This window comes from Microtus pennsylvanicus, chromosome 2, assembly GCF_037038515.1.
Source record: "Microtus pennsylvanicus isolate mMicPen1 chromosome 2, mMicPen1.hap1, whole genome shotgun sequence".
Taxonomy (NCBI): domain Eukaryota; kingdom Metazoa; phylum Chordata; class Mammalia; order Rodentia; family Cricetidae; genus Microtus; species Microtus pennsylvanicus.
In genome coordinates, this window is record NC_134580.1 from 100776028 (window position 1) to 100800109 (window position 24082).

The following is a 24082-nucleotide window of genomic DNA, read 5'->3' on the forward strand; positions in this document are numbered from 1 at the left end:
CTCTGATCCTCCAGCCTTCACCTGCCATTATTGGACTTTAGGTTTTATTTATTAAGACCAATTAGAATTTGGGCTACACCCAACTGAGAAGCACACTTCCAAAAAGCCCCTCCCCTAGTGGGCGGCACTTGCGGGTGGTAATCGCCTAAAGAGAAGGAAGTCTGAGGGGGAAAGTGCTGTTTGCTTGCCTGCCTTCACTTCCTGCTGGGGAGAGCCCTGGTCTCTATGACAGCTGTCCTTCTCCACTGACACCAGGGTCCAGTTTCTCCAGCATCCCATGTGGACTGGAGACCAGTAGCTCTGCAGGACGCTCCAGGCACCGTTACCTGGCTTGAGCAGCTCCCAGGTTCTAGCCATTGTCACACTGGACTGGACTGTGCAGAGCCACCCAGCACATTGTAAGTTACTCTAGAAAACCTTCTCTTTTATATATACATTCTATCCGTTCTGTTCCTGAGAGAACCCGACCACATGTAGTCTGCTTATCTCTTTTCTTTTCCCAGAAATCCTTGGCCCATGGGGCTTCTTCAGCTGTCATTTTCCTTCTCTTTCCTAGCTCAGTGGGGCCTGCTCCAGGAAAAAGATAAAGAGCATTACTAAATGGATCTTGAATTGAGTAACTAAATGGGTTATATTTCAACCCAGGTCCTGGGACCCCGGGAGGCTCACCAATCCATTCCAGTTCTTCCTGTCCTTAATTGCTCTTCTGTCTTCTTGCCCCTTCTTCCATAACCATTTATAACAAGAAATCAAATTCTACCTTTCGTTATTTATTGTATTAGTCTGCTCCCAATCTTTCCAGTCCTTATTCTTAATGGAAGCAGCTGACTTTTTAAAAGAATTTTAGTCTTGTGTTTTCTGAGAGGATCTGGCCTAAAAAATTCCCCCTCGCTCTATCTAGACAGAACAACAACAAAAAAAATCTGCCGGAAATTAGCCCTGAGTTTGTTTTCCAGCTGAGGCTAGCAGGAGATGGAGAAAGCAGGGGGACGAGGATCTGTTTCCCAGGCCACAGCGGAGAACGGCATCGAGAACCTAGGGCTGGAACTCATGGTAATTCACATTGTGGGCTGTGGTGTGGCTTTGGTGGCTTTCTTGGTCTGTTGCCTCTCCGACGGGGCTGCACAGCTGACCTCACCTTTACCTGTGTTTATAGGAAAGAGGGAATCCTGAGCAAAGCAAAAAGACTGAAGAGACAGAGGAACACAGCCGGAAGGATGGCCCAGGGTAAGGATGTTCCAGAGTCCAGTGTAGTTAGCCACCAAGGACCTGGGGGGGGGTGGGGAGGAGAAGTGAGCGGAACAGATGAGAGCTATTCATTCTCAGACTGCCTAACTCACAGACAAGACCAGGACCACCGCACGGTCCCACATGTATGTGTATTCTGTAGAACTAACTGAAGTGTCAGTTCAGGACAATGACGAGCCCATCAGTGTCAGCCTAGGTGACTTTAAAAAAAATAGCGACAACAGCAATGATAACAGTAACAGTGGCTAACATTTATTGAGTATTATTATGTGTAATTTTGTGTAATTAGTTTAATTTTCATAACAGGAAAGTACCAATTTTAACTCTTTTGTCTAAATTAGAGCATTGAGACTTAGGAACAAACCTACTCATATCAATTAAAACAAAACAAAGCAAAATAAATCTCTCTGAGGCCAGGACTTGTGGTGCATGCTTTTAATCCCAGTACTTGGGAGGCAGAGGTAGACTGATTTCTGTGAGTTTGTGACCAAAGTTCTAGACCTGCTAAGGCTGCATAGAGGGACCTTGTCCAAAACAAAACAAAAAGCCCATCTCTACCATGACCGAAAAACTTTTCTGGAATGCTCAGATTTAGGGGCAGGAGAAAGAAAGTTACAGGAGCAGAGACAAAAGGCCCTTTCTGTGGAGGCTGAAGAAGATGGAGATGTGGGTGGTAAGGGAAAGCCCGATGTGTGAAACCACAGTCTGCGGTGCTGTGCGCTCGGGTGCTGAGGAGGGAGGGGTGGCGAAGGATGTTTGACTCTGAACATGGACCTGCTGTCAGAGCTAAAGTCAAAGGGAAGTTTGGGTAAAATTGCTCAGATGGCAGCTATGTTCTACAAATTTTTATATAAAATATCCATATCAATTTACACATATTTTATATTTTAATGTATTCTGTTTTTCTACTTTTTTGGTAGTTTGAGATAGGGTTTTCTGTGTAACAGCCCTGGCTGTCCTGGAACTCACTATGTAGACCAGGCTGGCCTCAAACTCAGAGATCCTCCTGCCTCTGCCCCCAGAGTCCTGGACTTAAAGGTGTATGCCCCCACACCCAGCTGCTTTTCTACGTCTAAACAATTCATTTTTATTTTACGTTTATAAGTGTTTTGTCAGCCAGTATGTATGCCCATCCCATGTGTGCAATGCCCCAGGCAGCCAGAGGAGGGCACTAAATTCCCTGCACCTGTGGATATTAGGATCCAAATCTGTGTCCTCTGGAAGAGCAGCTAGTGCTCTCTTCCCTCAGCCTCCTGAGTGTGAGAACAGTCTAGGCAATACAGTAAGATCCACTTTAGTTTGTAGACTTCATAGTCTCTGTTGTATTTACTCAACTCTCCCACTTTAGTGAGAAAGAAGCCACAGGTAACAATAAACAGATGGGCATGGACATGTTCTAAGAAAACTGTAGTGATATTTTATTTATGTTTTAATAAGTAAAGCTTGCCTGAAGATCAGAGCGTGAAGTTAGCCACACTAGTCAGCCATACAGGCCAGGCAGTGGTAACACACACCTTTAATTCCAACAGCCACACTAGTTAGCCACAGAGGCCAGGTGGTGGTGGTGCACACCTTTAATCCCAGCACTAGAGAGGAACATAAGGCGGAAGGAGACAGGAGCTCGGGGTCTCAGTCTACAGTCACACTTTATTAAAACATAAATATAAAGTCTACAAACCAAAATGTTTACTGCTTTGTCCTTCATCAAAAAGTTCTCCAACTGCCCATCTCACTTGGTAGGTAAGAAAATATATTTATAACATCCATGTCTAAACTGTGCTCAAAGAGAAAAGTATAATTATTTTCAGAAAGAGGATCTTACTATATTGCCCAGATTATTCTCACCCTCCTGCCTCAGCCTCCGATGGGTTGGCAGACACGCACCATTGTACCCGCAAGAGATTCCACTTCATGCATTTAACAGCCTGCATAGAGTCCCAGCCCACAGGAGGCTGAGGGAAGAGAGCAGTTGTAAATGCAACCCACCCTCTTGTTCCTTAATTATCCACATAGCGCCTATAATCTTGCTTGCAAAAGAAATACACCCAAGGGCCCCGCCTGAAGTTGACATGGGGCATAGTCATGAGCTAGAACAGCTTCCCTGGGAAGACTCCACTGCTTATCAGAACAAATGCTACCTCCAACTTGGACAGAGGAGAGTTCTTGGAGGAAGAAGTTGAGGATAGGTTGGAAAACCCACTGTACACATTCTTCTTACCAGTCAGTCAGTCTGTCTGTCTGTATCAGGACTTTCTTATTCTGTCGCTCAGGCTGGCCTCATGCTGCCTTTTCCTGACAGGTTTTCCCCAGACTTTCCAGTCCCTACTTGGCTTCCCAAATGGCTAATTAAGGTCTGTTTGTTTTGGAGACTCAGTTTCCTGTGCGGCTACAGCATGCAGCTCATGAGCTCAGAACCAGTTGTGTGCAGAACTTGGACTGTGGAAAAGTGGGAAAGTGGTTCTTCCCATGATGGCTTTGTGGTTAGGAAGACAGGGACAAAGTCTTCTGCCTGGGACTGATTTCTTAGAGTACGCCCCCTCTTGCTTTGTAGTAGCTTTATCCAACTGATATTTAATTGGGTGTAAAATAGGACTTTGACCTTTGAAAGACTCTGGTCCCCTGTGCTAGGCGAGCCTCATCTTTGTTCACACCATCACCTGATGCTAAGTTAACTCCTCCATTTCCTTCACACGAGACTAGCAAAGACTCAGGCAGGGCCACACTGTCTTCTGTCACTGGAGCTGGATTCTCTGAAGGCTCACTCAAGCTTCCCACATTAGTGGCTAAACGAAGAGTTTCAGGTTCTAGGAGTTACCGAGGCTCCATCTCTCTCAGCTGGGAGAGTTTCTACATCTCACAAGTAGGTAACTAAGAAAATTCATGTGTGTCTTTGCTGCTGGATCTGTTGATCGCTAAAGCCACATTTAGCTACTGCTTCTGATCGTGCTCACCTGTTTCTTTTCCACGTATCACTCAGGGATACGGGCAGTAAGCATGTGAGGAGGTTGTCTTTAGTCAATGCCCGGAAAGTCGCCCGTAACAGACACTTGGAGGCAGAGGCTGAGCATCCGTGTCCACTCACCCGTGGTTAAACATCTCAGTTCAGTTTCTAGTCATAACACTGACATTAAGACTCAAACTGGACCATTGTGTAAAGAGCTTGGTGCTGTTACCGAGATGCTGGGCCAGGCGAGCTTCAGAGTGCACAGACACTTGCCCACATGCTTCTGTGAACCTCTCGATGAGTTTAAAAGGCGGAAAGAAACCTTTTCTTGTTTGCTCTGGAGCATTTCTCCTTCATAGTCCATCCTCACTGTTTGGTTTGTTCATCTATTTGTTTCTTTTCCGAGGCAGTCTGTGTCGCCCTGGCTGTCCTGGAACTCACTCTGTAAACCAGGCTAGGTTCAAACCCACAGAGATCTGCCTGCCTCTGCTTGCTGAGTACTGGGATTAAATGCGTGCGCCACCACCTACCGGCTCCTTTGTTTTTTTTTTTTTTTTTTTAGTACCAGAGGCTCAGTCCTAACCTGGTGTTCTAGGATCCCATTGTTCAGGGCTTCACAAGGGTTTTTAAGCAATTTCTGGAGCAGGCACTGAAATGGCCCCCAAGAAATGATGAAGAGGTGAGGGCAGAAGCCCTAAGCCTGTGATTTCTGTTTGCTCTTAGACCAGTACATGGACCATTCTATTTCACAGTGCCTTTGCTTAACTGCTATTTAATTGGGCATGGTCTTGAGCCATCTTCACCCTGTGTACTAGGAAACCAGGTGGCATATTTAAACTAGAATAACCAGAGAGTTTACTCATCAAGAGGCTGTTATGTGCAAATAAAGCATAATGACACATATATCTGAAAATACCATAACAAAACCCAATCCTGATAGGAGAAAATTAGGGAAAAAAAACCAAAAGAGTGGCTGGAGAGATGACGCAGAGGGTAAGAGCATGCGCTGCTCTTTTGGAGAACCCAAGCTCACAGACTGAACTTCCAGGCTCCCAGCAGGGTGTGAGGACCTGGAGGAGCAAACTAAAGACGTGGTGCTCATGGAAGTCTAGGGTTAAAATTAAGGGCATTGCTTGATGTGCCTTGCGAATGATGTTCCTAAGGTATCGGCGGCGCTTTCGGGTACTGACATTGTAAACAAACTTCCTGCCCACCGCTTTCTCCACTAATGGATAGCGGCAGAGGTCTTGAGACCCCAACATCCTCCCGAGGAGATAGGCTTAGACAAGTCAGGGTTGATGAGGATACTTTGCCTCCCTCTTTGACTTCCCTGTACCTGAGATGTATCTGAGAATGTACACCCTGCTCAGTTAAGCCGGGGTTGGACTCCCTGCAGAAGGTATGAGGATAGAGGCAGAAATGAAGAAGGAAGGATATAGGGACAATGAGCATGATAGTTTCAATCTCATGTTAGATGGGAGAGGCAACAACAGCGAAGGAACCCAGAATTGTGTGCACCAAGACCCCAGACCTTTTAGGTAGTGGCTGGTTCCATCCCTGCCTGAGCACCACACCTTAACACCATAGATGCACAGGACACTTCGAGCTGGGCTCCTTTTCTTTGTTGAAAGTGGAATCTTTTTGCTCACATGGCTGCAATGTGCTAAGGACCCTTAGAAATGGCAAAGGCAGGTAACCCTGGGGTCAGGGAAGGTGCAGTCTTTAGATTCAGAAGCCAGGCTACTGAGATTCGAGAGCTACTCCTTATGACCTCTGTGACCTTGGGAAATTTACTCAGCTTCCCTGGCTTTCAGGTTGCAGGGGGTCTTAGAGGAACCCTGTTAGGATTTGCAGAGTTCTTTGAGCCCACACGCATGGAAAACTATACAAAACAATCTTGAATAGTTCTTGCTGGGCATCTTCTCTCAGATCTGCTGATGTAGAGACTCTTGAAGCTGGTTTGTTTTCTCTCCTATCTGCCAATGTACACACAACTACAAAGGCTTTGTATGGTTTTGGGGTGCTATGGTAGAATGGCTTCTAAGTAGGACAGGCTGAATATGAAAGCTGAGCAACACCTGTCCCTAGGAAAAACACATGATTAGTGTTCACTTCTGTGGTAGAAAATTACCGAAGATGTAGTAGCTATTCTAGGCTGAGCAGGGCCATTCTGACCTATGTACAGACATAGTTCTGAGGTGGTCTTTGGGGCCTGGTTGGAACACTATTGAACACCCCCCAGCCAAGCTCTTAACTCTGCCTTGAGCTATCCAAGGTCTGAGAACCTCACAAACAGGAGGAAGTAATTCTCAAGTTTTAACTTGGTTTCTCATCAGGAGGAAGCTGCAGCCTTTCACCAAGGCGAGACATTTCTTTAAAAGACACGCTGCGTTATTCAAGAAGATCCTGCTCGGTCTCTTGTGTTTAGGTGAGATCATGAGACTTCATGGAAGGGAGAACCACAAACATTTCTAGAACCATTAACTTGTGTCAAGATTACATATGATATCTATATCTATATCTATATCTATATATATATATATATAGATATATATTCTCTTTTTTTAGTGCTTAGGTTTGAATCAGGGCACAAGTCTGTAATCTTTATGAAAGATGCCTGTTATACATAACTTATTTACTGGCTTATAATTAAAATTAGCACTATACATTATTTTTGAAAGTCAGAAAACCTTGTTTATAGTATGTTGTCAGTAACATGTAGAGCTTTGATTAGAAGCAGCTGGGATAATGAGAGCAAAAATTATCCTTGGGGGTGAATCTGGGAGCCCCTAGAAAAGCGCCATGTAGCTCTTCCTCCTAGAGGCAGCCTCCTTTACATGGCTTTGCTCAAGAGAAAAGGTTCATCATTTGACATTTCAACATAGCTGGGGGATAAAAACCCAAGAGATGTCTGGTTTCCAAAGAGTCTAACAGTGGCCTTTGGCCAAATCTAAGGGAGAGAGTGAGGACAGCAGGTACAATAGAAGGCAGTGAGTCTTTGCCGGGAGCAGAGAGGCTCGGTGTGGGACTCCGTGAAAGCTCAGCCTTGCTGGTTCTCTCTCTTCACTTTCTCTCTGTAGCATATGCCGCCTACTTCCTGGCAGCTTGCATCCTGAACTTCCAGAGGGCTCTGGCATTATTCGTCCTCACCTGTCTTGTCATCTTCATCCTGGCTTGCCACTTTCTGAAGAGAAGCTTCGGTAAAAAATTAATGAGCTGCCTGAAGCCCTTGAAAAACAGCCGCCTGAGGCTTTGGGTGAAGTGGTAAGTGTGTCAATCACCTTTCGTTGCTGTTCACGGAACACCTAGGAACAATGTGCAGGAGAGACGCTTCCGGCTCCCAGTTTCAGAGGCTTAGCCTATGCTCTCCTAGCCCCATCCCTGTTGGCTGGTGACGGGGCAGAATGTCATGGTGGGAAGTGAACCGGTGAAGCCAAAGCTGCTCACACCGTGGAGGCCAGGAGGCAAGAGATCAGGAAGGCAAGGCACCTGGGACAAGGTGTAACCTATGAGGACATGTCCCCAGTGACCAATTTCCTTCAATTGGGCCCCACCTCCTACAGCTTCCACCCCCTTCGAGAAGTCCTTTTACTTGTGAATGTATCGATGAATGAACTCATCGGTGAGATGGGAGCCCTCTCGTTGCCTCCTTTCCCCTCTCTTCCTTTCTCTCTTTTTTTTTTTTTCTTTTTGTGGGACAAAGTCTCTAGTCCAAGCTGGTCTCAGAACTCTCTATGTAACCAAAGATGACTTTGGACTTCCGATCCTCCTGCCTCTATCTCTTGAACTCTAGGATTACAGGCATGCACTAACACACTCAGTTTATGGAGGGCTGGGGATTGAACCCAGGGCCTTGTGCATCCTAGGCAAGCCTTCTACCAGCTGAGCATCATCGCCACCTCACTGAACATTTTAACATTTTGACAGTTCCTGAGAGGGCTCCAGGCTCTTATCTACACGAAGACAAACATAGAGACCACAGAGCCACGGGCCTTAGAGCTGCAAAGCCCAGTTTCTTACAGCCTTGGGCCAGTATTGTTGGCGCAGATGGGACTCCATCCACATCAGGGAGGAGTTTCAGTCTGGAATCCCAGGGGCCTGTGACAAAGGGAGAAAGCCTGCACTTGTCTTTAATGGAGGGGTCAGAGCAGGGGTCTTAGCACTTAGCTAAGCTACCATCCAAGTTGCTTCTCTCTTGCCTATGCTCCATCCTCCTCCCTTCTAGTCCTCCAGAGCCCCCTACCTGCTTTTTAAAAAAGAAATATTTATTTATTTATTTATTTATTATGTATACACTATTCTGCCTGTGTGTATGTCTACAGGCCAGAAGAAGGCACCAGACCTCATTACAGATGGTTGTGAGCCACCATGTGGTTGCTGGGAATTGAACTCAGAACCTTTGGAAGATCAGGCAATGCTCTTAACCACTAAGCCATCTTTCAAGCCATCTCTCAAGCCCCCCTACCTGCTTTTGTAGTTTGCAACCTCCTTGCTCAGTGGTTCTCAACCTTCCTAACACTGTGACCCTTTAATACAGCTCCTCATGCTGTGGTGACCCCCAATTGTGAAATTATTTTTCTTGCTACTTCGTAACTGTAATCTTGCTACTGTTTAGAGTTGTGATGTAAATATCTGATATATGACCCCAAAGGGGTGATGACTCCCAGGTTGAGAACCATTGTCTTGGCATCTAGGCGCAAACTTGATCATCAGCATAACTGAACTGGGTTCTGAAGTAGCTATAGCCAATCTGTCTATGCCATGCCCATGTGTGTTAACCATAGGCCAGACTGTCCAGAAAGTTTCTCTTTTCCCTCTCTCCAATGAATGCACAGAAGATGGTGTTCAACGGTGATAATTTGGAAAAAGAACAGATAACCATTGAAGTTTTGTATCACTAATTTATTTGACAGCGTGTGGGAGGAGAAGCCAACATGGGTTTATTCATTAAATAAGCTTTTGGAAGCCAACTTTATTCACTTTGAGGGAGGCGTGTAGAAAAGAGCCGCGAATTTCTGTCCAGTTCTGTAGTTCTTTGAGGCACTGTGCTGGAGGTGTCTCAGTGGGTCATGTGCTTCTTTTTGTTTATTTTCATCTGTCACCTCCTTTCTAATTCTCTTCCCTTAAGTTGGGGGAAATTTGTCTGTTGCTTTGTTTGTTTCTCTGTTTGTTTGTCTTTGAGGAAGGGGATGTAATGTAAGCCAGGTTGGCTCCATACTAACTGTGAGGCTGAGGAGGACTTTAATCTCTTTCAGTTTTACTTTATGAGTGTTTTGCCTGAATGCATACATATGTATCACATGTGTGCCTGGCGACCACTGTGTTCAGAGGAGGGCATCGGATGATCCCTTGGGACTGGGGTTTCAAATGGTTGGTGAGCCACCGTATGGATGTGGGAATCAAACCTGAGTCCTCTGCAAGAGCAATTATTCTTGGCTGCTGAGCCAATTCTCCAATCCCAATCTTAAAACCTTAATCCTCCTGCCTCTATTCCTTAAGGCTTGTACTACCATGACTGGACCCTTATTTATTGTGGTTGGCTGGGGATCGGATCCAGAGTCTTGCACATTCTAGGCAAGTGTTCTACTAAGCCACAGCCCAAGCCTTCAGTCTATGTACTGAAATATGTTTGGTGCATGTAAAGATCATACATCCATACATGGCTTATTTAATTCTCGCCCTTGGAGTGGTTAAAAATTGAGTAGCTATCATAAGGGACCAGTGTACTCTCTTTTTGTTTTCAGTGTTTTGATTTAATCATTGGAAGCATCTTCAGGGATGAACCTTTATATTGAATTTTATTGATGTGGCTATATGAGAAAAGAGAAGTCATGTGATCTGTCTAATTAGATTAGATACTTACTTCCATCAATTAGGAGCAAGCAGAAGCTAGGTAACTACCAGATGGTTCTCAAGGTCCGTCTCTGTCTAATCAAGAGTAAGCTGTTGAGTTATCTCACTGACCCTCAGACTGTCTGTCAGAGGGTTCTTGGCTGCTCGTTCACTGAGTTGGTGACATAGCTCTGGCATTCCGCCTTCAGGATGTTCATAGGAGCCTCTGTGGTTGGCCTTATCCTGTGGCTGGCTCTCGACACGGCTCAAAGGCCCGAGCAGCTGATCTCCTTTGCAGGAATCTGTATGTTCATCCTCGTCCTCTTTGTCTGCTCCAAACACCACAGCGCGGTGAGTTGGGGGGGTCATTGGGTGGGCATAGCAACAACAAGGGCTGGTAGAAATGACAAAAGGTATGTGTCAGGTAGTCATGATGAAGACCTAGAACCAAGTAACAACTCCTGGAATTTTCCTCTGACAGTCTTATTCCTAAGAGAAGTTGGGACACTTTTAGAGACTCTAGGCTTGTCGATTGTTATTGTGGTATATATGGATCTAGCCAACACTAGAGAAAAATAAAAGAAAATATAAAGAAGGAAAGAAAGAAAAGAAAATATGACAGGGATCAGGTGCACTGTGCAATAATGACATTTGTGGAAGTTATTATATACATGTGTCATAAATATCATGTAATTTATTTTAAAAACCTGTATGGGCACACTGTCTCTTTGCACAATGTCACCCCATTTTTTTCTTACCGGTCTCCCTGTTCCCTATGCCATTGTCTTGGGGTACTATTTCTGTGATGAAACACCATGACCAAAAGCAGCTTGGGGAAGAAAGGGTTTATTTGACTTACTCTTCCACATCATTGTTCATCATTGAAAGAAGTCAGGACAGGAGCTCACACAAGGCAGGAACCTGGATGCAGGAGCTGATGCAGAGGCCATGGAGGGGTGCTGCTTACTGGCTTGCTTCCCAAGGCTTGCTCAGTTTGCTTTCTTACAGAACCTAGAACCACCTGCCCAGTAATGGCACTACCTACAATGGACTGTGCTCTTCCGCATCAATTGTTGCTTAAGAAAATGCCTTACAGACTTCCTACAGCCCAGTCTTGTGGAGGCAGTTTCACAGTTGAGGTTCCTTCCCCTTGGATGACTTTAGTTTGTGCCAGGTTGACATAAAGCTAGCCAGCACAGCCATGTTACCCCAGACTGACTGTTAGCACCCTCACCTAGCTCCACTTACAGGACACAGTTGAACCAGGCAATGGACAAGTAAAGGTTTGGAACTCATGCTGGGCTATTTTCTTCCTCATCCCAGGTATGCTGGAAGACTGTGTTTTGGGGCCTGGGCCTTCAGTTCATCTTTGGGATTTTGGTCATCAGAACTGAACCCGGATTTAATGCATTTCAGTGGCTGGGAGATCAGATCCAGGTACAGGGAATTGAATGTCAAAGTTTGATGCCTCTGGAACCCAGAGAATGTAGATTTGAGGGGAGCATGAGGCTGTTGGGCTTTGTCTTCATGGCGGTGTTGGGGAATCTGGTTGGGTAAAGAGGGAGTGTGATGGGGTTCAGGTGAGGATACAAGTGAAGACTTGCTGAGTCTGTCATTTCATGACCAACTCTTGGGACATGCCCTGCCCACGGGGGGTCACACCTGAGGCAGATCACAGCGTTCTCTGTGTCCTGCCTGTCCTAACTCTCTTATTTTCCCCTCTTCAGATTTTCCTGGCTTATACCGTGGAAGGCTCCAGTTTTGTTTTCGGTGATGCCCTGGTCCAAAACGTTTTTGCTTTTCAGGTAATGCCACCTATTTTGTGTGCAGGAATGCAAATGCCAGTTAAAGGATGGGGGTAACGAGTGGGAGTCCACTCTTTTCCCATGAGCCGTACCAGGGACCATGTTGATTGAAAGGCAGGTTAGGGAGAAGTTCAGGAAATGGGATATGCTATGGTTTCGTACTGATAGATAGGCTTACAGGTTTGCAGTACAGTTTGAGTTTATTTCTAAGCCACTTTGTATCAGATGCCCTGGGAATGCCCAGAGCTTAATGTAGAGGCATAGAAGAGCTTGCTTGTGACACGCATACCACATATTGTATAATCTCTCATCCGCTACCACCATTCTCTTTGCAGTCTTTGCCAATCATTATTTTCTTCGGATGCGTGATGTCTATTCTTTACTACCTGGGCCTCGTGCAATGGGTGGTTCAGAAGGTAAGTCCACGAAAGGACCGTCAGCTTGGACCAGTCAGGGGAATGAGTGATGCTGACTTTCTTTGGGGGAAGTGTTCCTACATGGGACATGGAGTCAGAACTGATGTGAAAAGGCACTCCCCGCCCACCCCCCTTAAGCATCCTGATGGCAAATGATTACCCAGCTTGGGATAGGCTAGGGCAGAACATGGTGAAAAACTGGTCTGGACTGCACTTACCTCCTGGGTGTGATGTGCATGACCTAGAAGTCCCAGGGCTCGAGTTCTGGTTAATATGTTTGTAACTTGTTCTGTCATTCCGCCACACTATTTTTCTAGCTCCCGGATTCCTTATGAGGGAATGGAGTAGGGGGTGGGGCTCTGCTGGACATTAGCCAAGATTCCTCCTACTGTAGATGGATGATTTAGGAGTCTGGATTCTTCTAGATTGCCTGGTTTCTGCAAGTCACCATGGGCACCACTGCTGCCGAGACCCTGGCTGTGGCAGGAAACATCTTTGTAGGAATGGTGAGTATCTTGGGGCCTTCTGTTTTTCTTTCCTCTCAAGAACTGAGAACTTGGCAGAAAACAAATTCAGAAAAAAGAGGCTTTTCCCTTCTCCACTCCCCGCCTCCTTCCTTTCTTTTTTTCTGAAACAGAATCTCAATGTAGCCCAGGCTGACCTCATAGTCACTGTGTAGTTGAGGATGGCCTTAAATTCCTGATCCCCCTGCCTCCGCCTCCCGGGTGCTGGGAGTATAAGCACGTATTACCACACAGCTTGAAAGACACACGAAGTCCAAGAAATGAAGATTGTAAAGCATTTGGTCCCCTATGGAAGAAACCTCAGAGGGTCAAGGAGAACGTAGTTCAGTACTTTCAGCCCTGATGTCTAATACATAGTCTGAACACACTATCTAGAAGGTGCTGAGTCACTGGTCCAGCTTCTTACACAGGAACTTATCCCGGGACTTCGGGAGCAATGAAGGATGTTTGAGCTGCTTTCTGGTTTCTTGGTGTAACTCCCTGTGATCACTGTTTCAGAGGTCTCTGAGGAGGCAATGGCTTGTCTTGATCAGGACAATTAGGGCTCTTTTCCACGGGACTTTCCTAGTGCATCCATCAGTGTGGAATTTTAATAAGTCTTTCTCTGCACTATCAGCCCCAAATAACGACACAGAGACTTATTATTAATTATGAAAGCACGGCCTTAGCTTAGGCTTGCTTTTAACTAGCTCTTTTTTGTTTGTTTTGTTTTGTTTGTTTATCTATTTTTGTTTTTTTTTGAGCTAGGGTTTCTCTGTGTAACAGCCTTAGCTGTCCTGAGACTAGCTCTTGTAGATTACGGTGGCCTTGAACTCACCTACTTTCCTCTGTCACCAGAGAGCTGGGATTAAAGGTGTGCACCACCACCTGGCTCTTATCACTTAAATGAACCCATTTTTATTAATATAGATTTTGTCATGTACCACACATCCTGCTTCTTCTGTGTCTCCTTGTGTCTCTCTCGCACCTAGATTCTTCCTTCTTCCTCTCTCGCACCTAGATTCTTCCTTCTTCCTCTCTCTCACATCTAGATTCTTCCTTCTTCCTCTCTCTCTGCCTGGAAGTTCTGCCTTATACCTCCTGCCTAGCTATTGACTGTTCAGCTCTTTATTAAATGAATCTCAGCAAATAATTCTTCACACAGTGTACAAATATCTCACAACATGAAATAAAAGTGGTGTTTGTGTGCCATAGGTGTCCTTCCCTATTGCTGTGATAACATATCCTGGAAAAAAAAGCCTAGCCTATTGAGAGAAATGACTTATTTCTGCCTGACGGTTTAAGAGGGCAGATCTTGTTGGGAAGAGCTTGGTGACCGGAACTCTAGGCAGCTGATTACGTTGCATCCAGTCAGGAAGCAGAGACTGATGTTTGTGCTCAGATAGCCTTCTTGTTCATGCTATCCAGAAGCCTAGGAATGGTACTACCCACTGTTAGAGTGGGTCTTCCCACGTCGGTTAACTCCATTAAAATAGTTTCTCACAGGATGACCCAATCAAGGTAATCCTCAAGGCATTCCTAGAGTCTCGTCTCCTGAAAGTCTATCAATTGTTGATAACCAGTATTAGCCATTACAGGGCTAAATACCTGCTGCTGACCAAATCAACATCAGGGACAATTGTTGTTCAAATGGGCAAGAAGTTAACATTGAGGTCTTTTTCTTCCAAAGCCTTAGACTGATTATCTGCTTTTGATGCATTTTCAGAGGACTTCTGATTCTTCTATCATAGCCTTCAATTTTTGCTCTAATTATCTACAATCAGCTTTGCATTAATGGTCTTAGTGACTAGGTCCTTTGGTCGTCACTCAGTAAAGGATAAATGACATCCTAGATTGAGGCTAGGTAATTTCCTAGTTTAAAAATGTATTATATTTATTTAATGACTGTGTGTGTGTGTGTGTGTAAGCATTCATGTTCCATGGAACTCATGCAGAGGTCAGAGAACAACTCGTGGCAATCAGTTCTCTTTTTCTACCATGTGGATTCTAGATATGGAACTCAGTTTCTCAGGATGAGCTTTCTTGGGGGCCTGACATTATTATTTCATAAGGCATTGCTTAGATAATTTTCAGTTCATTTAATGCATGCGTTGTAGACATCTAGTGTGTGGTCAGTAAGTGCGCTGTACGCCATAATTCACCCAGTAACTGCATGCATTTAGACATGGTAAACAAAATAAAGGAATACCGGTGTCTACAGTATCTTATAACGTGTTCTAGAAACAGTGAAAACACAGCCAGCAAGAAGATGGTTGGGCTGCTCTGAAGCCTCAGGGCAAAGCTTTGGTCCACTGACTGGAAGGGTGTGCACCAAATGGGTCCACTCCATGCCTGGGATGAGCTCTTTGATATCGGCTATGTGGCTCTTGGTATGTGACTGTTTCTCTTTGGTTTCAGACGGAAGCACCTCTGCTCATCCGTCCTTACCTTGCAGACATGACCCTCTCTGAAATCCATGCAGTGATGACCGGAGGCTTTGCTACCATAGCAGGCACCGTGCTGGGAGCCTTCATTTCCTTTGGGGTGAGGCACAATCCCCTTAATCACTCCTGGTGCACCCCAGTGGAGCCCACGGGTCATGCTAATCCCCCGCCTGGCCTTACAGATTGATGCATCCTCGTTGATTTCGGCCTCAGTGATGGCTGCCCCTTGTGCGCTTGCCTTGTCCAAACTGGTATATCCAGAAGTGGAAGAGTCCAAGTTCAAGAGCAAGGAGGGAGTGAAGCTGCCCCGTGGGTGAGTCAGGGGAGATGGTAAGGTGGGCTACCTAGAGAGGTCCCGTGCTGGTAGAGACGTCCAGTTTCCCTGAAGGAAGAAAGCCATTCTGTGTCTCTCTTTGCTCTCTTGCCATCAGCTAATCATTTCTGTGTTGTTTCGATTTAACCTTCCCACCTGGCCTTAACCCCTGAGACAATCACTCCATGCCCTTGGCATCAGGCCGTCCTGCAATAACATCTCAAACATCTCAGTCACTTCAGAGTAAGCTCCACTCTTGGAATCACTAAGGGACTGCATCATCTCTCACACCTCAGAGGCCATGGCGCTTCTCTTCTCTGAGGAGCTGAGGTAGCATATACTTTATGCCCAATAACCACAGGGAAGAGAGGAATATCCTGGAAGCTGCGAGCAATGGAGCCACAGACGCCATAGGCCTTGTTGCTAACGTTGCAGCCAACCTGATCGCCTTTTTGGCTGTGTTGGCCTTCATCAATGCAACTCTTTCCTGGCTGGGCGAAATGGTGGACATACATGGACTCAATTTCCAGGTAAGCCTTATATGTGTTGGCCGTTTTTTTCCCCCTGATCCATGCAAGCTAAGAGAAAGCCAGAGCAGAAGAGGGAGGTGTAGGGAGAGCAGGGCCAAGTGTCCAGCAAGGCTCCTGGCCTCTGACCCTTGTCTGCTCTTCTTCCCCTGGGGCATTTCCCTCTCACTCAGGTCATCTGTTCCTATGTCCTTCGGCCCATGGTTTTCATGATGGGTGTGGAGTGGGCAGACTGTCCACTGGTGGCTGAGATAGTGGGAGTCAAGTTCTTCATAAATGAATTTGTGGCCTATCAACAACTGTCTCAATACAAGAGCAAGCGTCTCTCTGGGGTGGAAGAGTGGATCAACGGCGAGAAACAGTGGATTTCTGTAAGTGATGATCCAGAAAAGTCACAGAGAGGTTTGGGTCATGCATATCTGAGGGAAATCCCAGCGTTCCACACAGACGTTGGAGGCCCCCAGGTATTTCCCAGTGTCCCAGCTTAACCCCAAGACCAGCAGTCTCAGCACTGAGCCTCTGTCATTTCTCCTCTGCATTCTGGCCCAAGTTTGATCTAGAAGATGACTGGTGCTTCCTTACACTGGGACAGTCCAAGGAGCACACTGTTTGGATGTCCTGAAGTCCCTCTATGTGCACAGTCAAATTGTTGTGAATTGTCTTCTTCACACCTGCTTGGGTCCCTAGGTAATTCCTCCTTCTGTTTAATAGCAGCAGTGCTGGGCAAGGACTCTTGTGGTATTACCATGTCACGGCAGCTGTTGTAATTCGGGGACCGTTATTTTCTGAGCACCTTTTATGGTCCTTTAGACCACTACAAGAAAGAGTTGGTGTGCCCTGAAACTTCTACCATGGTTGTGAGACACAGCAAGACTGAATTTATGTACTTGGTTTTTTTTTCCCTCCTAGGTGAAAGCTGAAATTATTGCAACATTTTCGCTCTGTGGATTCGCCAATCTTAGTTCCATAGGAATCACACTGGGAGGCCTGAGTGAGTTGTTAAATTCTCCCAGATCCTCAGTAGGCCAGACAGATCCCAACCTTTGTTCCCTGCAAAGTCGAGGCGAGATAGAGAAGCTGACACAAAGCGAGTGGTCTCTTAGGCCACAAGGAACTCAGAGCTTGTGCAGTCAGACTGACCCCCCCCCCCCGTCTTCTTCCTCCTAAGGCACAAAAAGGGTTTATTTTTATTTTCCTTACAAGGGAAAATGATATTTCTATCTTACCAACTGCCAAAGGTACTTTATGAAATTAAGCTACTCAATAGTTTTATTTTTTCACAAAAGCAGTATTTGTATAGGAATCAAAAATGAAAAAAAAAAAAGAAATGAAAGGAGACAAAAAAAAACCTAAATAAACAGAACAAGTGAGTATTATACATTGTCGGGCTAAAAGCCAAGAGTCCTGGAGTGTAGGGAGAGGAGAGGTTGCTGACCTTGGATTGTGACAGGGAGTGGTCCTGGAGGGCAGAGTCTGGAGCATCTATCAGAATCCCAAGCACTCGGGAGAGACAAGTTAGAAATGAGTCTTAGAAGAAATAGAATATGTAAAGAATGTGTGAAAACCACCACTTCCGGCAATCACATTCTCGGGTGGAATTATTAAATTTATTTCATTGCTAGCTGATTAGGTGAAACAGTTTTCTTTTGGTTGATCTTCCCTCTTCTTCTAAACGCCTGTCCACACTGGTTACTTCAGCTACTGTGATTCTGCTAGCTGTGATTCTGGAGGCAGGGATAAGGCGGATGCTGCTCTCTCTAGTCCTCTGGCTCACAACGGCCCATCTAATTCCAGTCCAGACTTAAGAGTGTAGCTCTCAACTGGCAAATGCCAGGCATCCACCCGCTTGGAACAGCTCAGAGCCTTGTTTAAGTCAGATATATCTTGTGTAGATTCCAGAACCACTGAGGTGAGGGTCAGATATATAATCCTTGGCACAGGGAAAGTATAAGTTGATAAACAACGAACATATGTACACACCTCTTATGGCAGCTTTAGCAGCCTTAGGTGGTTGGTATAAGGACGCTGTTCATCTGATGGGTTGTGTTGTTGTTTCCTTACATTCTTCTGAATGGGAACCCATGGGCTACCCCTCCTTGCTGTATGGGGAAGACATCCAGTTACTTTCTTTTGTTGCCTATAGCATCGATGATACCCCAGCGGAAGAGTGACTTGTGCAAGATTGTGGTCAGAGCCCTCTTCACGGGTGCTTGTGTTTCCTTTATCAGTGCCTGCATGGCAGGTAGGTACCTAAGCGCTGTCTCTGGCAGAGATCACAGCATCTCTCTCAGAATAGTCGTTTAACCAACCACCCATCCCACAGACACCTAAGTAACAATGTTACCAACTCCCAACCAAACGAGAAAGAACTTTGGAGCCCTATGCCAAATCTTCCTTCATTACGTAATTTCACGTAATTTCTATCTCTTTCATTCAGGAATCCTCTACGTCCCCAGGGGAGCTGAAGCTGACTGTGTCTCGTTCCTAAGCACAAGTTTCACCAACAGAACCTACGAGACCTTCGTGTGCTGCAGAGAGCTTTTCCACAGGTAGGCGAACACCATAGCTCCTGCTCCCTCCTCCTATCTCCTCTCTTCCCTTGAAGGAAACTTCTGGATTTGGGGAGATGAGAGGTCTTGAGTACAGCTGTACAGAGTATATGAGACACAACATGAAAGTTAGTGTGGCCTCCGTCTGTATTCTTTTCTCTTATTATCTTTAGTAGTGGTCCTACTGTGTGTGACAGGTTCTGTTTATTAGTGGTTGTAGGGGAAGGGAAAGAAGTGTGGCTCCTCTCTTAAGAAGTTACTGTATTTGTTGTGACTAAAATTAGATAGTTTCTAGGTGATGATTTTGCAAAAGTCCTACTTCGTAAAACATGAAGTTTTTTTTTCTTTCAGATAGAAATAGACCATTAGGCTTAGTGGATTACACCTTTAATCCCAGTACTCGGGAGGCAGATGCAGGTGAATCTCTGTGAGTTTGAGGCCAGCCTGGTCTACAGAGGGAGTTCCAGGAGGGCCAGTGTTGTTATGCAGAAAAACGCTGTCTCAAAAAACCAACCAACCAACCAAACAAACAAACAAACAAAAAACAAAAAGAAAAAGAAAGACCAAGAGATGACAAATTTAAAATTACAAGATGGCCTCAAGTTTAGATAGTATAAAGATGATCTCATTTACTACATTTACTGCAGTCTAGAATTTGAAAAAGACCTGCCATTGAGACAAAGGAATTAGTTTGGGATACATGAAAGGAAGGTGTGAGAAATTAGAATATTTGACATTGTCAAAGCCGAAGTTGTATGCTGGTAGAGGTCTGTAGGGACTGGGGAGAACTTTAGGAAGCCAAGCCTCCTCCAGTCTTGGATACGTTCATTCGGAGGTTCCTGTGTGAACACCATATGAAGTAGCTCACAAGTCAGCTGGAGTCATCAGGGAGAAACCGGAGCTGGAATCTGCTTAGGAGGTCATGTCTGCGAGTGATCTGATCACTGTGGGGTATGCAGATGAGAGCTGCGTAACAGGTCAAGAAATAAAGTAAACAACTTGCCAGTGTATGTATTATTAAAAAGGAATTTCTAAGTTGGATAGATTTTAGCCTGGCGTGTATGTTCTCAGTGGATTTTCTAAGCCACGTTCTAAGAGTCATGAGCAACTAGAACCTGAAAGAAATGTTTCTGGGGCCAGAGGAGGTGGTTCAGCAGTTAGCGGGCTGCTCTTGCTGAGGACCCCAGTTCCAGCACACACATTGGGTAGTTTCCAGTCAGCTGCAACTCCAGCTCCAGAAGGGTCTCATGCTTCAGTCCTCTGCAGGCGCCTGCCCCCATGCACGTACCCACACCCGCAGGCGCCTGCCCCCATGCACGTACCCACACCCGCAGGCCCCTGCCCCCGTGCACGTACCCACCCCCGCAGGCACCTGCCCCCTGGCACGTACCCACACCCGCAGGCACCTGCCCCTGTGCACGTACCCACCCCCGCAGGCGCCTGCCCCCGTGCACGTACCCACCCCCGCAGGCGCCTGCCCCCGTGCACGTACCCCCACCCGCAGGCGCCTGCCCCTGTGCACGTACCCACACCCGCAGGCGCCTGCCCCTGTGCACGTACCCACACCCGCAGGCGCCTGCCCCCATGCACGTACCCACACCCGCAGGCACCTGCCCCCGTGCACGTACCCCCACCCGCAGGCACCTGCCCCTGTGCACGTACCCACACCCGCAGGCGCCTGCCCCTGTGCACGTACCCACACCCGCAGGCGCCTGCCCCTGTGCACGTACCCACACCCGCAGGCGCCTGCCCCTGTGCACGTACCCACACCCGCAGGCGCCTGCCCCCATGCACGTACCCACACCCGCAGGCACCTGCCCCCGTGCACGTACCCCCACCCGCAGGCGCCTGCCCCTGTGCACGTACCCACACCCGCAGGCGCCTGCCCCTGTGCACGTACCCACACCCGCAGGCGCCTGCCCCCGTGCACGTACCCACACCCGCAGGCACCTGCCCCCGTGCACGTACCCACCCCCGCAGGCACCTGCCCCCGTGCACGTACCCCCACCCGCAGGCACCTGCCCCCGTGCACGTACCCCCACCCGCAGGCACCTGCCCCCGTGCACGTACCCCCACCCGCAGGCGCCTGCCCCCATGCACGTACCCACACCCACACATAGACAGGATTTGAAAAAACTAGCTAACTACATATATATTTCACACACACACACACACATACCTATACATGCATATGTGCATATGTATGTAGTGATAACAATCGAAGAAAAAGAGGATATTCACTTGAGAGTGGAGGAGAATATGGGCGTGGCTTGAGGAAGTGTAGCTGGGAGAGGCTGGAGGAGGAAAGGAAGTGATGTAATTCTATTTCAATTTGACGAAAATAAAAATCAAAGAAATTTAAAAGAAAAATATCTTTGCCTAATTAAGTTATACCAATGAAATGTAAGCAGTTTTTCTTTCTCAAGAGGAAAGTGGCCTTAGGTTATCAGCTTTTATTTTTTTTATTAAATTCAACTCTAGATCATTGATAAGGGATTGATTCTGTCTCAGCTGTTTGGAAATGCTATTTCTAACTGGACTGAGGTCGGGAGCTGGCCACAGGGCAGACACTGACAGGGTTCTGTGCTAGCATTAACTAAAGCCCAAGTAGGAAAATACATTTAAGTGGCTATCATTTCCCGGTTGTGGCTGACAGACCCACTCACAGGTTTGGGGTTCTGTTCTCAGCTACTTGGTAAAACTTGTTGATAGAAGGCGCTGCCTTGTTTGTGTCTGACGCATGCGCATCTCCCTGGCTTTATCGTTTCAGTACGTCGCTGAATGGCACCAATATGCCTTCTTTCTCCGGTCCCTGGGAAGACAAGGAGTTCAGCGCCCTGAGTCTCGCTAAGTGCTGTGACCTCTATAGCAACCCTGTCTGTGTATGAGCCAGGGGAGGGGCATTTCCATGACAGTTCTTATAGAACGGGTTTGTGTTGCCAGACACATACTTGCGCTTCGAATTCTACAAGGCTCACACTAAAATCCATCAAGTCAAAGTTCTGGGCTCACTGTGGCCCTGTATAAAAATCAGCACCCACCTTTTCACTGGAGTGCCACACACCAGAAAGAAATCGCCTCATAAGTCATGCCCCACCCTCCCACCCCCGCCCCGAGACAAATTATGGTAAGAATGCAGCTAAGGGGGAAAACGTTGTAAATGTGGTAAGATCCAAGATCCAGGTTCAATCCCTGGCTCGGCCTGGAGTGGGGGGAGTGAGGGAATCAGACGTAGATGCTTAGATTTAATTCTGGGATGGTAATCTCATAACTAAGTCCACAGCTAAGGAGGATTGCCTCAGCCTGGGTTACAGAGCGAGGAGACGGTTTCAAAAACACCAAAACTCAAAAGCGTTTCGTTAAAGTGCTGTAGTCTGTGATATGTCCTTGGGCAGAGATGGAGGTGCGGAGCTAGGTCTCTGAAGTTCTATGAGAAGCGCGTATGTATGTTTAATGATAACTTTTCTGTGTTGTCAGATATTTGTAAACTTGAAAAACTCCTTGCCATCTTCATACGGCAGCAGAAATGGTCCCTGTACATAAAATGTTTTTTTTTTAAATAAAGAATTTATTTTATTTTTAAATTATACATGTGTGTTTGTGTGTTTGTGTGTCGGGGCCAGAGGTGGCCAGAGGTGGCCAGAGGTGTGGGACCACCTGGAGCTGGAGTTACAGGTAGCTGTGCCACCCCATGTGGGTGCTTGGAAATGAGCTCAGGTCCTCTGGGGGAACATTACACAACGTACCCGCCAAGCCATCTCTCCAGCCCTCTCTGTCTAAACTCTAAGGATGATGCCTTTTTAAAGGCCTTTCCTTCGTTTGCCATTCCCCTTTGGTGCCAGCTGTCTGTGCCTCAGGTTTACAAAGGATCCAGTAAAAATAGTTTTGGACCAGCAAGATGGCTTACGCTGTGCGAATGCTTGCCTGGTGGCCCGAGTTAGATCCTGCGAGGACTCCTCCGAGCAGAAATGGATAAGGAGCACTTACACCAGCGCTGCTGAACAGTTACAGCAACCTCACTGCTCTCTGTTGAAGCCAGGCGTGGTGATGCAGTTCAAGGTCAGATTGGTCTACCTAGTGATTCTCAGAACAGCCAGCGCTACCTAGGGAGACCTTGTCTTAAATAACCAGAAGGAAAACCAAAATCAGGCACAAAAGAGAGTCTGCTACACTTACGGTCTGGTGCCAGGGCTATGCTGCAAAATCCAGGAGCTGTCCAGTGTTGGCGAGCGGCAGAGGCAGTGCCACAAGCAGCCATGATTCAACAGAGTTACACAGATCGGCCCTGGGTCACAGAGAGGTTGGCTGTCCGAGAAATTGCAGCGTGTTTGGGTCATTTCAGTAAAAATCAAAAAGACAGTTGATTCACCGATAGGCTAGAGGGCACAAAGACGTCAAGGTAGCTAGTCCTTTGTGATGCTTGTGGGGGTTCTAGGGATTGGATTCAGGGGTTCGAGTCCCATGCTTGCATAGCAAGCACGTTACCAAATGACCCATCTCTCCATCCCAAGAGTGGCTTTCAAAATTAATGTGTGTGTGTGTGTGTGTGTCTGTCCAAGTATGCAGGCACAGATGTGAGGTCAGAGGTCAAGTGTCAGGAGTCAGTTCTGTTCTGCCACCTTGTGGAATCTGGAGGTTGGTCTCAGGTCTTCAGCCTGTGTGCCAGTGCCTCTACCCATTGCTCCACCTTGCCAACCCAAGTCTATCTTTCATTGTCTCCTTACACTGCCTCAGGCTACCTACCTATGTATGTGGTCACTCAGTCGCCACACAGAACTATTGAGTTTCCTTAAAAATCTATCCTTTCCTCTTAAGTGACCCTTTTGGTTTCCCAGTCACCCAGACCTGAATAATCACATAGAAACTGTATTAATTACAACGCTGTTTGGCCAATGGCTCAGACATATTTCTATCTGGCTCTTACATCTTAAATTAACCCATAATTCTTACCTATGTTTAGCTGCATGGCTTGGTACCTTACTCAGTGAGGCATTTTCATCTTGTTTCTTCTCCGTCTGGCTGGTGACTGCATACTGAGGCTTTCTTCTTCCCAGAATTCTCCTAGTCTGGTCACCCCACCTATACTTTCTGCCTGGCTACTGGCCAATCAACACTTTATTAAACCAATATGAGTGACACATCCTTACAGGATATAAGAACATTATTCCACAGCAGTGACCCTCCAAGATACAATCCCCCCCACAATGAAAATACCTACAGCATCATAAAAGGCTTACTGTGGAAGATGCAGCATTTTCACTGACACTTGGGGACATATAATGAACACTAGGTCCCTTTCCCTGTCTTCATCATTTTTTGTATCTCCCGACCTAAAGTTTAACACTGCTAGAATCTGAACGCTTGTACCCTGCCCTCATTCATACATTGAAATCATGTCCCCAAAGGTGTTAGTATTAGAGGTGAGATTTTAGGGTGTGGTTAGGTTGTGAGGGTGGAGCTTTCACAAATGGATCCATGCACCAATGAAAGAACCGGAGATC

General features: G+C 46.5%; 1 protein-coding gene across 2 annotated transcripts; it reads left to right on the forward strand.

Annotated features, from left to right (window-relative positions):
• The first annotated feature begins 213 nt into the window (after positions 1–213).
• On the forward strand, positions 214–22109 carry Slc28a2 (solute carrier family 28 member 2). 2 transcript variants are annotated; one of them, XM_075963799.1, is made up of 18 exons: positions 214–398; positions 902–1053; positions 1157–1227; positions 6529–6620; positions 7273–7456; positions 10234–10375; positions 11348–11461; positions 11752–11829; positions 12165–12245; positions 12671–12751; positions 15167–15292; positions 15375–15505; positions 15867–16035; positions 16206–16403; positions 16942–17023; positions 18176–18274; positions 18470–18581; positions 21352–22109. In XM_075963799.1, exons 2-18 carry the CDS (start codon positions 973–975, stop codon positions 21467–21469), a joined length of 1959 nt encoding a protein of 652 aa, XP_075819914.1. In that variant the 5' UTR covers positions 214–398; positions 902–972; the 3' UTR covers positions 21470–22109. The 2 variants fall into 2 exon arrangements, with proteins under 2 accessions (XP_075819914.1, XP_075819913.1); XM_075963798.1 differs by having other exon boundaries at positions 957–1053.
• The last annotated feature ends 1973 nt before the right edge of the window (positions 22110–24082 follow it).

Bases quoted from the DNA above. Each gene is read 5' to 3' on its own strand.
- Slc28a2 (XM_075963799.1), top strand. From the start codon at position 973: ATGGAGAAAGCAGGGGGACGAGGATCTGTTTCCCAGGCCACAGCGGAG. The intron at 10,376-11,347 runs GTGAGTTGGGGG...TCCTCATCCCAG, and splicing joins GCTCCAAACACCACAGCGCG to GTATGCTGGAAGACTGTGTT. The intron at 18,275-18,469 runs GTAGGTACCTAA...TCTTTCATTCAG, and splicing joins TATCAGTGCCTGCATGGCAG to GAATCCTCTACGTCCCCAGG.